This window comes from Chelmon rostratus, chromosome 7 (genome assembly GCF_017976325.1).
Source record: "Chelmon rostratus isolate fCheRos1 chromosome 7, fCheRos1.pri, whole genome shotgun sequence".
Taxonomy (NCBI): Eukaryota; Metazoa; Chordata; class Actinopteri; order Chaetodontiformes; family Chaetodontidae; genus Chelmon; species Chelmon rostratus.
Genome location: NC_055664.1, coordinates 5,604,527 through 5,618,699, shown reverse-complemented (window position 1 = coordinate 5,618,699; position 14,173 = coordinate 5,604,527). Strand labels below are relative to the sequence as shown.

Genomic DNA, 14,173 nt, shown 5'->3' with positions numbered 1-14,173 from the left:
CCAACCGCAGCCTTCCATGAAAACCTATTAATAAATTCTCATTAAAAACTATGATAAAGCACTGTCACCATCCCCCCTTTCCCCGTTTTTCTCCGCCTTACCCACTTTTCCTCCCTCGCTCTTTCACCTCATTCTCTCCATTCGCTTCTCAGACAATGGGAACAAGTTACAGATGAGGTTTCTAAATTAAGGTGCCAACACCCAACCGTCATTATAATAGGGCCTTTGTCAGCGTGCTAGGTTCAACTAACCTCTACTCGCTTTCAACAGCAAATCACGCGCTGTCACAGATAGACCATAAAGTCATTACTCGGCTGTTATCTGGACTCACTGTGTCATAAACCGAGCGGGGACAAAGGCAATATTAATGTTTCCAGTCGCCACCTGAGATGTGTGTGCTCTTGTTCTTCTGTTCTTGTCCTCGCAAGGATAAAAAGATGAAAAAGTCCTCGCAATTCAGGAGTCAGAACAAAGGCGGTTTGTGGAATTAAAGCATCAGTCGGACATATTGGGACACACACTTGCTTGCTTTCTTGCTAGGAATTACATGAGAAGATCGATACCACTCTCGTGTGTATGTGGCTGGAGCCTGGAGAGGGTTAGCTTAGCTTAGCATAAGGACGGAAAGCAGAGGGACACACTTCACGTTAAGATAAGATAACTGTCTCCTGGCTTCAGCTTCAGAGTTAATGTGCAGACACGACAGTGTTATTGATCTTCTTATCTAACTCTTGGCAAGAAAGCGTATTTATTAGCATTTCAGTAACGGTGAGAGTAATGTCCTCAAAAGTGTACAGAGATTTTGCACATGTGTGTCGGCAGGTGTGTGTAAAATCACTTCAGGAAGATTATTTTGTTTGTTTGTTGCTATGGTGAGGGGTGCAACAGTGCTACAGTACATGACTTTAAGATTGTATAGAGTCTTAAACACATTCCACCACATGTCAGTGTTCCCCCCTGCATTCCCCACACACACAGACACACGCACAAACTACCTTTGGCTGTACCTGTCGCTCTCCCAGAATGCACCAGTGGGAGCAAGGGAGCGTGGGAGAGCCGTCGGCTGTGACTGACACCCGGTAATTAATCCTGGGAGAGAGAGCGACGGGGGTAGACGGGAGCGCAACGCTCACACAACCTTCGTACAACGCTAGCTCCGTGTGGCCTTAAAATGCACACTCCTTACGGGTGGAATCCTGAGGGAGAGCCAGGAAGTTTCTCCTGAAGAAAGTTGGTCATTTCTTTTTCCCTCCTCTCCTTCTCTGTTCATTTGCGGCCTTGCAATTTGCTCTGAGCCTTACTTCTTTCCTTCCCGCCGCTCTGTTCAATCTGTCTTTCCCATTTTTACTCCAACCCCATTCTCCATCTTTCCTCTCAGCACGCTCCCACCCTCTCCTTCTCCTCTCCCCCTCTTCTCCTTCTTTCATCCATCTCTCCTCCTGTCTCCTTCTATCAGTAATTGTTAGCTGAGTGTTGCGCAGGGCCGAGGTAGAGAGCAGGCTAAATTGGTCGAAACGTCGACCCCGCTATTACCATCCGGCTGGGATTCATTCAATGCCCCCCTCGAGTCCTCCACGATCTGTGTTCATTCCCCACTCCGTCCCTCCCTCTTCCTCCACCAAGCCGCCGCTAAGAAAACTGGGAAAATCTGAGAAACACATCAAGGGCCAACAGAAACCCCAAAATGGAGAACACCCCCCTCTTATGACCTGAACACGGTGGAGCAACCTGCTCCCACGGGTGTCTGTCCCTGGTCCTCATTAGTGTGTGTATTTATACTCACCCACATGTATTCGTGTGTATTGCCCATTTCGCCCTGAACACTAGACTGTATGCTTATGAACTGACTGGGCTGAGCTCAGTGTTCGATGTCAGAATAATAACTAAATAACTCCAATATCTGCCCATAAATTATGTGGACTGTATACTTAAAGTTGGGCATCTCAGGAGGCTTAACAATCTTGACAAAAATGAAGAGAAAAGAAAAAGAAATGTCAATGGTATTTTTCAAAGCATGGCTTCAAAAGAAGCTAACAAAGAAGCATAACAGCTATAGCAACAACAACCAAAAATCTGTTCTGAAAGAGTAATATCATTAATTCATCCTGCCAGTTTCCTCAGGCAGGTTGATCCAAAGTGTGGGGGGGCAAATGATCGGATTGTCTCATGTTTCCAATCTGGAAAGCGAGCGTTTCGATCAAACGTATCACGCATTAAAAGAATCCGTCCCAAGAAAAAGGCGCCGACAGATAAAATACAGAAGGAGCAACAGGCCTGTGCACAGACAGTCACACAATGACCGAATTACACAACATCCAGTTTTAATCATCATCGCACATCGCTAGACTCCGAGCTAAGTGAGGGGAAAAGCGTTTTCAATTACTCGCACAGACACACACACACACACACACACACACACACACACCAATTACCAGAGATGCTGGCTCTTTCCCAGCCTGACCTTCAGCAAGGCAGAATGGGAAATGACTTTAAGAGATTTTTTTTTTCTGCTCTGTTCGTGACTCTGAGTGGGTTTTGAGAGAGAGAGAGAGCGAGAGAAAACAAAATGTGGATGAGGAGGGATGTGTGAGTGACAGCTGTAATTACAGAGCTCTAACATGTGGGTGAGAAGTAAAAAAAAAATGCACTAGGAAGGAAAACAGCAGACGACAGACAGGGTGAGAGTTCAAAGATCAGATGTTGACCGGCTGACGAGGCGGGGCAAAGGTCGGTGAGAGAGTCCGGCTAAAGTTCAGCTCCTAACAGTGGAGTCAGGAACGCGGCGGAGGCGGCAAAGCAGGCTCCAGTGAAATAAGCCAAGTAATGAGCTTTGACAGCTGTTGCTTGCAGCCGCCATACTCAAATGCCATAATGACTAACAGGACAATGGGGATGAGCTCCAAGCTCATTCATTAAAAGAGTAACTCAATATATTAGCAATGTGACGAAGCAGTGAGAAGGTGGGCATGTGGCATAGAAGTGATGCTTACGTTTCCATTTTCACCGAAACATCTGTGGGTTTGTCAGTGTTTAATAGAACTAAACAAGTTGTAATAAACAAGCATCAAAGCTGAACAAGTCTGTGATGTTCATGTTTCGTTCGTGGTCGACGTTGTTGTGTGAGCTCGATGTTTCATGTTCTACGTGCTGCTCTCGCTGAGGGACTTCTGGATAAATCAGCTATACATGAAAAAACGGGGAAAAAAAGGATAAATAATGTAAGAATCCAGGTGAAAATCAGGTTTTGAAAATATAATTTCCAGCGCAAATGCATGGAACTGCTGTAATTATATTTGGACATTAAAACAGCTTTTACATTGGTTTGATCCAGTGCCATTAAAACTGCCTTAATAATGAAAATGATGAGACCTTCTTAGTGGATTTGAAGAGCATTAACTCCAACACTGCTGACATACCTTACAACAAGGTATTGATGTAGAGCTGCAACTAACGATTATCCCATTTATTGATTCCAAAATTAAGATGATTTTATCAACTAGTCATTTAATTGATTGATAAAGATATTCAATGTATTGCAAGGTGAGACAAGAAAAGGGAGCAAATCCTTTCATTTGAAAAGCAGAACCAATAACTACTTGGCATTCTAGCTTGAAATGATTAACTAATTATCAAAATGATTGTCACTCAGTTTCTGTCAAACTAGTCAGTTAATCAGCTAATTGATTCAGCTCTATAAGGCTGCTGTTCCATCGTGTTCCTGGGACATTTCCACATAAGCCATTTTGCTATTTTCTTTTGCCATTTTTTCCCAATGTGCTATGAATGTGAAGGTTATGAGAGGTTTTTGTTTTGTTTTGTTTTGCTCTCCCTGTAAACTCCTCTAGTGTTTAGTGATATTTGGAAAAGTAAAAATAGCTCAGCACCAGGGACGGACTCAAAATGCCACAATGAGGGACGCTGCAGATTACCATCTTGTTCAGCATTTGCTCATATTCTTGATCTTGAAAACATGCCACAGTAGAACATTGTTGGTGATCTTGCACAGATCCGCTACGGCGGGGAATAATTAGAGGCCGCCCAGCTTCGTTGCTGCTTAGACAGTTGAGTGTTATGCAGGAGGGGTTCGGCCGCTCGTCTGATTTAATAAACTGTTTTGCTGAGTGATGAATCCACAGGCACTTGACAGATCATTCGGGCCAAATGGCGAGCCAACTATGAGCTAAGCAATTTAACAGATGTTTTAGTTGTTAAAATTGCTTTATGACACATACTCACTCATACATAAACATCTGTCACATATAAGAATGAATGCTGTTATTTTCCTGGGAAATGAAAGTGCAGGGCTTTGTGTCTCATGTGGGGTTTTCTGTTTGTTCTCTGTTTGTGTGTGTTTCTACCAGTGCGAACTCGAAGCTCCGTGACTCAGAGAGAGAATGAGGTCTAAAAAAGGTAGAGGCATCATTAGGCTGCAGGATTGTTAACAATATTTGTTATCACAGTCAGGGTGAGTCAGGGGGGAGGATTGGAGGAACCAGACTCAGCAGCGGTTGATTCATACAGCTGGATGGAGCAAAGTGGAGACACAGACTGAGAATGTAAAGTAAGAATTTGTATGTATTTCTCCTTGGCATCTTTCCCCTTATCTCTATCACATCGTATTCATTCTCTGCATACAACTCCAGCTTTCCATTTGCCCTTGTTTTTTTTGTTGTTGTTTTTTTTCACCTTTTCCGTCACCTCCCTGTTCTGCAGCCTCTCTGTGGAAGACTGAATCCGGGATGCAGCGGTTTACACCCTCATTAGTTCTCTGTCACCATGACTGATCACTAAGTACCACCTGGAATCAAAAGACGACTATTAAACCAGCAGTCGCCTGCTTTATGTGTGTGCAGAAAGGCTGTCTCTGTGTGTGAGCGGGTAATATAGGTTGACATTGCAGGAGAGGAAGAAAGAAAGAAGGAGCAATCGCTCTGCTTGTGTGCAAGGTGTTCTTTTCCATGCCAACATTGTGTTATTAATACAGTATACAGCAGCATGCACAAACGTAACGTATTCCTATGCATTATAATGTACTGTATGCATTAGATGAGGGTGTGCTTACGGGTGCAGGGCATGGACGCTGGGTCCGTTTCTGAGCGGAAGTATCCCTTGTCGCAGACGCAGGAGGTGGACCCCTCCCTGACGGAGTAGCTGTGGAGCGGACACTTGGAACAGGAGCCATCAGTGGCCAGAGCGCGGTAGTAACCAATCTTGCAGGCTGAAAGATAACAGGGACACAGAGGAGGGTAGGTTTGGTCAGATGAGACACGTCAACATGCGTCATCAGCATCAGCTGGGTATTGGCTGCAACATGAAATACAAAGTTGGGCACTGTGTGAAACGGGAATAAAAACAGAAGCAACCATTTGCCAACAAACTGTGTTTACTGACAACACTTTCCTGAACCCATGTACTAATAATAAATTATGTAATCATGTGTTCACAAAGTGGTGAGCCTCGCTCCATCCTTGCTTATGAACGACTGAGCCTTTCCAGGATGCTCCTTTCATACCCAATCATGATATTATCACCTGCTACCAGTCAATCTGTTAACCTGTGGAACTCTCCAAACAGGTGTTTTTGGAGTCTTTTGTTGCCCCTATCCCAACTTGTTAGACCTGGTGATGGTGTAAGATAAAAGTCAGGGGATAACCAAATCCATCACGATGCATCATCTAGGAACCATGAATGTCTGTACAAAATGTGGTGGCAAGAGATACTCCACTGGATAAGTTTAGCTGTTTCATCTAGCAAACCTGTTGGTGGTGCTAGATGGAAAGTCGATGAATGATCAAAGACATTAGGATGCATCCTCTGACGACCATGAATGTACAAATAAGTATCGCAATCCATCCAATAGCTGCTGAGATATTATAGTCAGGAAAGTTGTTAAGTCCAAAGATGTTGACTGAGTGACTAACGTACATTACCACCTCTGATAAAAAACATCAGCTTGGATGCTGCCTTACGCCGCACTTGACATCAAATAATTGTTTTCTAATGGAAGAGTAGAAGAGAGCTCTGTGATCATGCTCATTTTCCCCCAATTACCGACAAGAAAACAATATGTCGCCCACAGGCTTCTCCTTCTCTCCCTCCCTCTGCCGTCATTTTCCATCTTCAACGTTTTCTCCCCTTTCTCCGCTCTCACGAACCTGCATTCTTTTATCAAAAACAACAGAGCGAGAGTAAAGAGCGCGATTTCCTCTGACAAAAAGAAAAGATCAAATAACTACCTCTTGTCTCCCTCACAAATTCAAGCTATGCTCTGCTGGCAAGATTTAGAGCCACAATGAAACCAGAGCCATTGGCATTTCAGACAATTTAACAAACAAATGCCACCACACTTGGCACACCAGGGGCTCTGTCACTCTCAAGAGGCTGTTTTCACTCTGTGCAGCCTAACACACACACCTACACACACACCTCAGTCTGAAACGGTAACCTAAGTGACACTTTTCCTACTTTTGGCGACAGTGCTCGCCTTTCTTTTGAGTGACAGTTTGATTGGAGGGCTCGTGTTTCAAGGAGTTTCAGCCCTCATCTATCTGTTTCTATAATGGCCGGGGAAGCCGAGAGGGGTTATATTTCACCCTCTGAGCGCTGAACCAGAAGAGGAGGACAAAAGAACAATTCTGTGAGAGGTGCGGTGCAGACAGTCGCAACACCGATTGGACCAAATAACCTGTCAGTCAATGAGGCTGCCGTGTGCTTAGCAGTGGGCGGCGAATGGTACTGGGGCCGCAGGGTCGGTGGCTCGGGTTTTGGTAGAGTGGGCAGTGTGTGTGTCTGTCTGTCTTGTTATGATGTAAAAAGGCCAATGGAGACAGATGGGTAAATTCATACCCAATATAAATCAGATAATTGCACACTTATACTCTGCAGGGGTAAAGCGATCCCCCTGGTACACACAAACATAAGCACACACATAGAGTCTAGCTGCCCTCACAAGCACACACACACACACAACCCAGACCTAAAAGTGCATTTGAAAGGCATCGATTTTTATGCCACAGTCATAAATACGCAGGGGATCATACGTACAGACGAACAGTCACATAAACAAACTCCCACATGTGTTCACCGCACTGGAAATCAAATCGGTGCCGATGCACATACATCACAGCGAGGAGGAAGTCTGTCCTCCCAACAAAAACATACATTCCACCAGCCACCCGGCATGCTCACGCATACACACAGAGGAGGAAATCCACAATCGCCCTAAAATACAGGGAAAACCCTCTCTTTGAGGCGTAATAAAGTCAGGCTCTTTGCCCCACAGCCGCTCTTCTCTTGCAGCTGGATTAGCGTAGCGTGGCGTTAACAGAGTCGGGCTAGCTGCTACCTGCTGAGCCATTCTTTGCCCATTCCCACTTAGTCAATCAGGGCTAAATCCCTGCCGCTTCACTCGCTAACGCTAAGCTAAGAGCCCCTTTGATTGTAGCCTGCAGGGGTGCGTGAAGCCTCCATTTCTTTTCTTCCAAAGGAGGGGAGATTAGTCGGGAGGCGCTTTGTGTTATCTCTCTATCTTTAAAGCAATCTTTCAACACGCGGTCTCATCACTAGAGACAGGAGGACACTGGGATTTGTGGGTATTGTTTAAGAGGCTGTGACTGCTTCAGGTGACAAAACACAAAGTTGCTTTTAGGGTTTGTACATGTGCGCTGAACAGGAAAGTGTCCGAGTTGAGAGTGGGGTCAACCAGCTGTTTGAGATGATGCCCCCTCACTAAAAGCTGCAGGGAGAGTTAATTGAGTCCTATGCTTCGCAGCCTTTGGGCCTGAGCCTCTTTAAGGAGACACAGTCTTGGGGCAGGCTACCTCAAACTGTGCACGGTTGATGAGTTTTTCGCTCATCAATCATTAAGCCGTCCCAGGCTGACCCAGAGTCCCCACAGGCTGTCCCGCAAGCCTTTGCACAACTCCAAATCCCCGTCTGCCGTAGTCATGCTCTGGCATCTCAATCTGGGGTTTGAAACTCTGCATTCTAGAAATTGTGTTTGAAAATATGATGTAAACATATGAGGGCTTGTTTATAGCAGCTACTGCCCTGCAGAAAGGAACAGTGGAGTGAAAAGAGAAGTCGATATCCATGTTAAGCTGGGGAATTTGCTTCCTATTAGGAGTGTGTGTGCGTGTGTGTGTGTGTGTGAGTGTGTGAAGGAAGCGACCGCAGTAGTGGGTGGTCCAAGAGACCGTGGCTTCAGAGAGGAATCTCCCTTAAGACTCGCTGGATTTATCACTGCCCGGGCCAGCCATGGCAAACCCACACACAGACGCAAATACAGACACACATGAACACACATGTATTTAGTTTTTATGGGATCTGAGCTGAGAAGCCCTCATCATATCCTCTCACACAGCTCTCAAAAGTCTAACCCAGTTTTTCCACACCATCTTTTTTTATATTGTCTCCTTTTTCGCCCCGTCGCTCTCCAACTCTCCTATGTTATTTTTCTCCTCGCTCTCATTCGCCCTCTATCTCTCTCTCCCACTCTCCTAGGCTTCCTCTCGGCAGGCCTTCTTTCAGACAGAGAGGGGTTTGTCAGGTGCCAAATCCCTGAGCTGAGAGATCAAAGGCAGACAAAGAGACTGGTGACTTACTGTTCTATTCTGGAAAGGCAAAAAATGGAATCCCTCATAGACCGGGACATCGCATTCTTCCCCCCTTTCTCCCCCAGCAGCTCTTTCACTCATTCAATCCTCTCCTCTAGCTTTAGTCTTTTTTTCCCTTTTGTCAGTCTTTCCCCCGCCCCATCCCCATTTGGAGGAAAGGGGGCGACGAGGGTTTGGGGGGGAGAGGGTTGTGGGAGTTAATGAGTAGTTTTGTCCGTGTGGTGGGGATTCTGCTGGCTGAATTGGCCGCACCGCGTGAGGGGAGGGGAAAACGGGAACTTCTGTTCAAGACAAAACCGTCGACGCAGCCATCTGCAAAAAATGGGAGTGCTCAAAAGCTAATGATACAATGATAGCTACTCACACGCGAGCCAGCTAAAACCCAGCTAAGTTTTCCTCTGAGTGGCAACAACCTACACACCAGGCTTTAAACAGCCACGGACGCTCCCGACACCGCAGCCAAATAAAACCACATCTACCCACACACCCGCCCACTGAAGCCCACCTTGAGTGACCCACATGCAAAGCCTGATAGGCAAGCTATTCTGCAGCCTACACAACAAAGTATCCAATACACTGGGGAGTGAAAGCATGAGAGCAAACTTGCGCTACAATAGCCATCCAAACCCCCAGGAATATAACACCCAGCACACGGCTCACAATAACTAGACCTGCCCAGGCAGAACAATTGCCTCTCTTATAATCAAAAAAAGAGAATTAAGTTCAAACTGCAGCATTTTCTCCCCTTTCAAGGCCGTGCTTTATCTTCTTTGGGTGATGAAAACTCAGTGAGTCTTTTTTAGTCAAAACAGACAGTGAGCGCTCTTCAGAGGAGCAGTCAGGGGCGTCCTCACAAAGCTGCTCTTTCAAAAAGCGAAGCGATCAGCTTTCAGGACCTGAGGGCAAGGAGAGTCTCTCCTTCTCCTGCACCTTGAGGAGCCAGCGATCTCTATTCAACCTGCCTCTCTGGCATATCCCTCTGCCTTTGTGTCTCTTCTATCTCTTTTTTTTCTCTCTTTTCCTCCCTGTGGAAAGCAGTTTGTTGCTCAGGTGAGACTCCTGCTTGAAAGGATCGCTATTCCGAGAGCGCTTTGTGTAGCCCCTAGCTGTTGGATTAGAAAAAAAAAACAAAACAAAAAACTTTCAAACTCTTGGATGTATATGCTGTCTATTCCCACCCAGACACGCATCCAGATAATAAAAGACCATCCACATCAATACACCTGAGCCACTGGCATATTAGCAGGGATAACTAGCTGCTGACCGTTAGCATCTGTCACTGGAACAGCAGGAGAGCGGAGCAGGTTAACTCATTAACTCCGTCACTGGGGATAATTAATTACCTCCGGCCCCGACGCCGACACGTAGCCACACGGCCAGCGAAAGCCATCAGCGTGATGGATGAGGGACACACGGCCACCGAAACTGATCACCATGATTGATGACGTACACTCGTCACACATCTTGACCTTGACCCAGGGGGGAAGGTCCCATACTACTGGTATCATCCTTTAAAATGCAAACGCAGAAAAAGCTAGGTAGTGACATCTGGGTTGACATCCTCTGTGGTGTTAATGAAGGCTAAGAACAAAAGTCAGCAAGGCTAACGATGTTAATACCACACAAGCCAGCCCCGCTGACAATCACCGCAGCTTTGCTGAAGGTGGCCATTGCCAGGGGGTGCAGGAGTTGCCAACAGTTTGTCTGTCAGAAGCCGGATGATTTATAGCTGTATTTTCAGCAGCACCGATCCATCACGAGCCACCCACGACACTGCCCTAATTAAAATGTCTCTACCTGACACATGGGAGCACCAGCCGAAGGAGCAGATGAGCAAAGCGTGTTGTAAAAATGAAAATTACAACAAAAGCAGAGCCTGATGGCTATAAATGGTCACATTCAGTGAGATGTTAAAGCCATCAAAATAGTTTAGGGCAACCTTTATGCTGATGTCTTCATGCTGATGTGCTAATTTACAGTGTTTTTTGTGTTCATCACTGATTCCTTTCCATGTAGAACGCAACAGTGTTCAAAATCATTCTGAAACACCTTTAGCCTAATAAGGAGGTTTCTGTTAATATACAAGCCTATGAAACCGTTTCCTGCTCCAATATGATGTAGTCGAGAGTCCGCTGGGGTGCCACCTATATTGTTACCATTGGTTTGCATAACTGAAAAAACTGAAATATTGTTCCGAAGACTTCCTGCGGACCAAGGGCTCTGCGTTCTTATTGACACGTAGGCCTCGACTTTAGTTAGTACAATGGTTATATCACAAAAATCTAAAGTATTCCACCCAGCCACTTCAGAATGGACTAGACCACTCCCTAAGAATGAGACCAGGGTACTGAATGTGAATGTAAAGGAAAGAATGAGGCACTAAAAGAAAGCTAAAGAGAGGGACAGAACAGGCAGCAAACAGATCCAGCTTTGTTTGGTCAAACACTGTCTTGGCTAAGATGGGTGGGGGCCACTCAGATTCCACTTTTGCGCCCATGCCAGGTCCGCAAGGGTGGCACCACCCATAGCTGGGCTAAGCGCCAACCCACTAAGGACCTTTTTTGACCTAAGATTTGCACAGCAGGTGGGTAATGGACTATAATTCAAGGTAAACAAGACAGAGAGAGATATATATGCAAACAGAGGCTTACAAACCTGTGCACACCTGCACAATCTCAGGCGTGTACACAAAGCCCTTCAAAGGCCCTCTGGACACTTTGCAGTGCCATGCATGCATATAAACACACACAAAGACACACACACTCATCCACCAAACAGGCTTTGTGTACGCAGGGTAAGCACGAGGACATGAGCGCAGCAGGGACGATGGGAGGTAAACAAACTCAGTCAAGGTATTGTCTTGGTCCAATTTCCCCAAGGTCTGCAGGGGCCTGAGTCTCCTGTTGGACGTGCATGCGTCTGCATGTGTGTGTACGCGAGGAGGCAGCGTATGGAGCATGCTTTCCTGACATTGTTTACTATGAAAAGAGCTGCATTTCAATTCAATTATGAAAAAAAGAGGCAGGGAGGTGGGACGTGGGGGTGTATGCTAATGTTGTTGTGCGAGGGGACACTCACATCGGCACACACCGCTAAACAATCGGGAGAGCTCCACTGTTTGGCTCGCAGCGAGTCAAAGAGAATGGGGCAGGAAAAGGGAGGATGTGTGAGGAGAACACACACAAACACACACCAAGAATAGGTGAAGAGGAAGAGGAAGCGATAGGGAAGCAGTCTCAATGGGGCCTCAAATCCAATTCTGTAAACAAGTGTAAACCACGTGTCACACTGTAGCACAAATACATAACAAATCACTGAAATCCCCCACAATACAACGCTTACATTACAATAGCTTTGTCACGTTAACATGTGTTAATTGTACTTTTATTCATGCTCGTCATATTCATTATCAATATGCTGATTTTGTGATGCAAGATTCAATAGCATGTGAGATTTATACTCAACTATTGTGACATTGGGATATACTGAATATGAAACGCTGTCTTTTCCAGGTTTTCAAGGCAGCATCACAACCAGGGGTAGAGTGTTTTGAGATGAGCTCAGTAAAATGAACACAGAATCATTCTACTTGTCTAATAATCATGTTAACAATACCATTCTCATGTTGCCTCACTGAATTACAGCATGACCAGTTATTGATACTGGACTGTAAAGTAATTTTAGGTCAATTCATCATGTCTATAATTTGATCAGTTTATTGTCTAGCTCTAACCACCCCCTTCTGACCTGCCTTCCACAGGTGTGTGACCTCAAATGGCTCCAATGGTACTAGAAAATGGCCTGAAAACCTCAAAGCCATATCACATATACTGTACAACGGAAATAAACCTTGGTATGCAGATAATATATGGAAACTAAATGGGTGAGTAATAATTTTTTTAAAAGACAAACAATCCAAAATGCAAATCAGCTGCATTCGAGAGAGATTCCTTACTTAATCCTTAGCATGACAAAAAAGGGGAGTGGGCCATCATGTCAAACGCATTAACCACTTAGAATAACATAATGATGCACTTACCACACTCAAATATTGACATTAACTTTAAGCGCTGGTCAAAGTGAGCGTTTTGGCTCCGCTACGTCCTCGTACGAAATGAAATCAAAAAGCAAAGCACGTCCGAACGCGGCTCACACACTCAGGGAGAACGCACATGTGTCAACACTTAAGTGCGCAGAAACAAACACACAAAAACTTTAATTACCTCGCTGTCTTTGGTCTCAGGGGCAAGTTTAACATCAACCTTGTCGTTTTCTCACAAGCAGTTTGGTGGGTTAGGGGGGGGGGGGGGGGGGGGGGGGGGCTGGGAAGGGTCAACTTGTGAGTGAAAAGGAAGGTATTTTTAGGTTGTTTGTTTAGGTAATCTACTTGTAGCTCCCAGACGACAGCCTGTCTGGGGCCTCAAAGCACCTTCTATTGTGCATGTGTGTGTGCGCGAGGGTGTGTGTTCCTGAGAAAACTGCACACAATTCTGTCATTGCATTGTGTGTGTGTGTGAGAAGACATGTAGTTATATGCACTGTGTGTGTGTGTGTGTGTGTGTGTGTGTGTGCGCGCTCAGTCATACATAAAAACTTTCTTGGGTCACTAGCTCCTCAACAGCTCATGTCAGCCCAATGACGGTCTGCTGGTCTCCACCGTGGCTGTCACCGCTTTAACCTTTGACCTCTCCTGGTGTCACTCAGGCCTCACTCTCTCCAGACCACTTTCCCCTCCTCTCGCTCTCTCTCGCTCTCTCTCGAAACAGCATCGAGGTCACTGCTGTCGTGGAAGCGATACCACCTCCACTTGCAACTGTGTCGGCTCCTGTTCGCATGACGTGTGTGTGTGTGTGCATTCCTAAGTTAATAGCATATATGTGTGTCCACAAACTTTGCCATTGGGTGCGAGCGTTGCCCTCTCTCACCCCAGGCTAGTTGAACCTGGCCTTGCAGGGGGGCTGCAGGCTGTGTAACAGGAGCCTGGGGTTAATGGCTGCTGCTTAGACAGGGTTACTCTGCTAATGTGTAACGTTTTAGCCCTTAGCTTTGATGTGAGGACAGACACGCAGGCTCGGCGATGATGGGAAGAGGCAAACAAAGATTCAAATGCACCGCGAGCTTTGAAGTAAGTGTGTGGGCACTGCTGGAGGAGGGCCAGAGTCAAGTTTCTGTGCTATGTTTTGTATCTTTTGGACTCCTCGCTTTCCTTCACTCCAAGTATGTCTCCTGCTCGCTTCCTGCCTTTCCGTTATCTCTCCTTATCTTCAAGGTTTCTTTCACCACTTAGGGTTATGCTCCATACTTGGCAGCTTTGTCTGTGATTCGAGCAGCATCCGATGCCCCGCAGACCTGCCAAAAATGCGTTCATGACCTCCTTTATTCTCTGGCTTAACACTGCCATTATTGTATCTTTACACACCAAACACAAAGGATCTACCTAGGATATTCCACCCAACAAATAGCTCTTTTTGCCATTTAAATTACCTAAAATGTCAATTCTGACTAACCCAAACTCTGCAGACTATGCCATCATCAGTTTTTATAGGGACTTTCTTCAG

At 45.8% G+C, this 14,173-nt stretch overlaps 1 protein-coding gene across 1 annotated transcript in view; it reads right to left on the bottom strand.

The window, feature by feature from the left end:
• The window catches only part of epha4l (eph receptor A4, like), a 53,826-nt gene that overhangs the window by 26,077 nt on the left and 13,576 nt on the right, over positions 1–14,173 (bottom strand). The window contains exon 4 of the mRNA XM_041941523.1: positions 5,063–5,218. Coding sequence (XP_041797457.1) covers positions 5,063–5,218 — 156 coding nt within the window. The remainder of the gene's footprint in view (positions 1–5,062; positions 5,219–14,173) is intronic.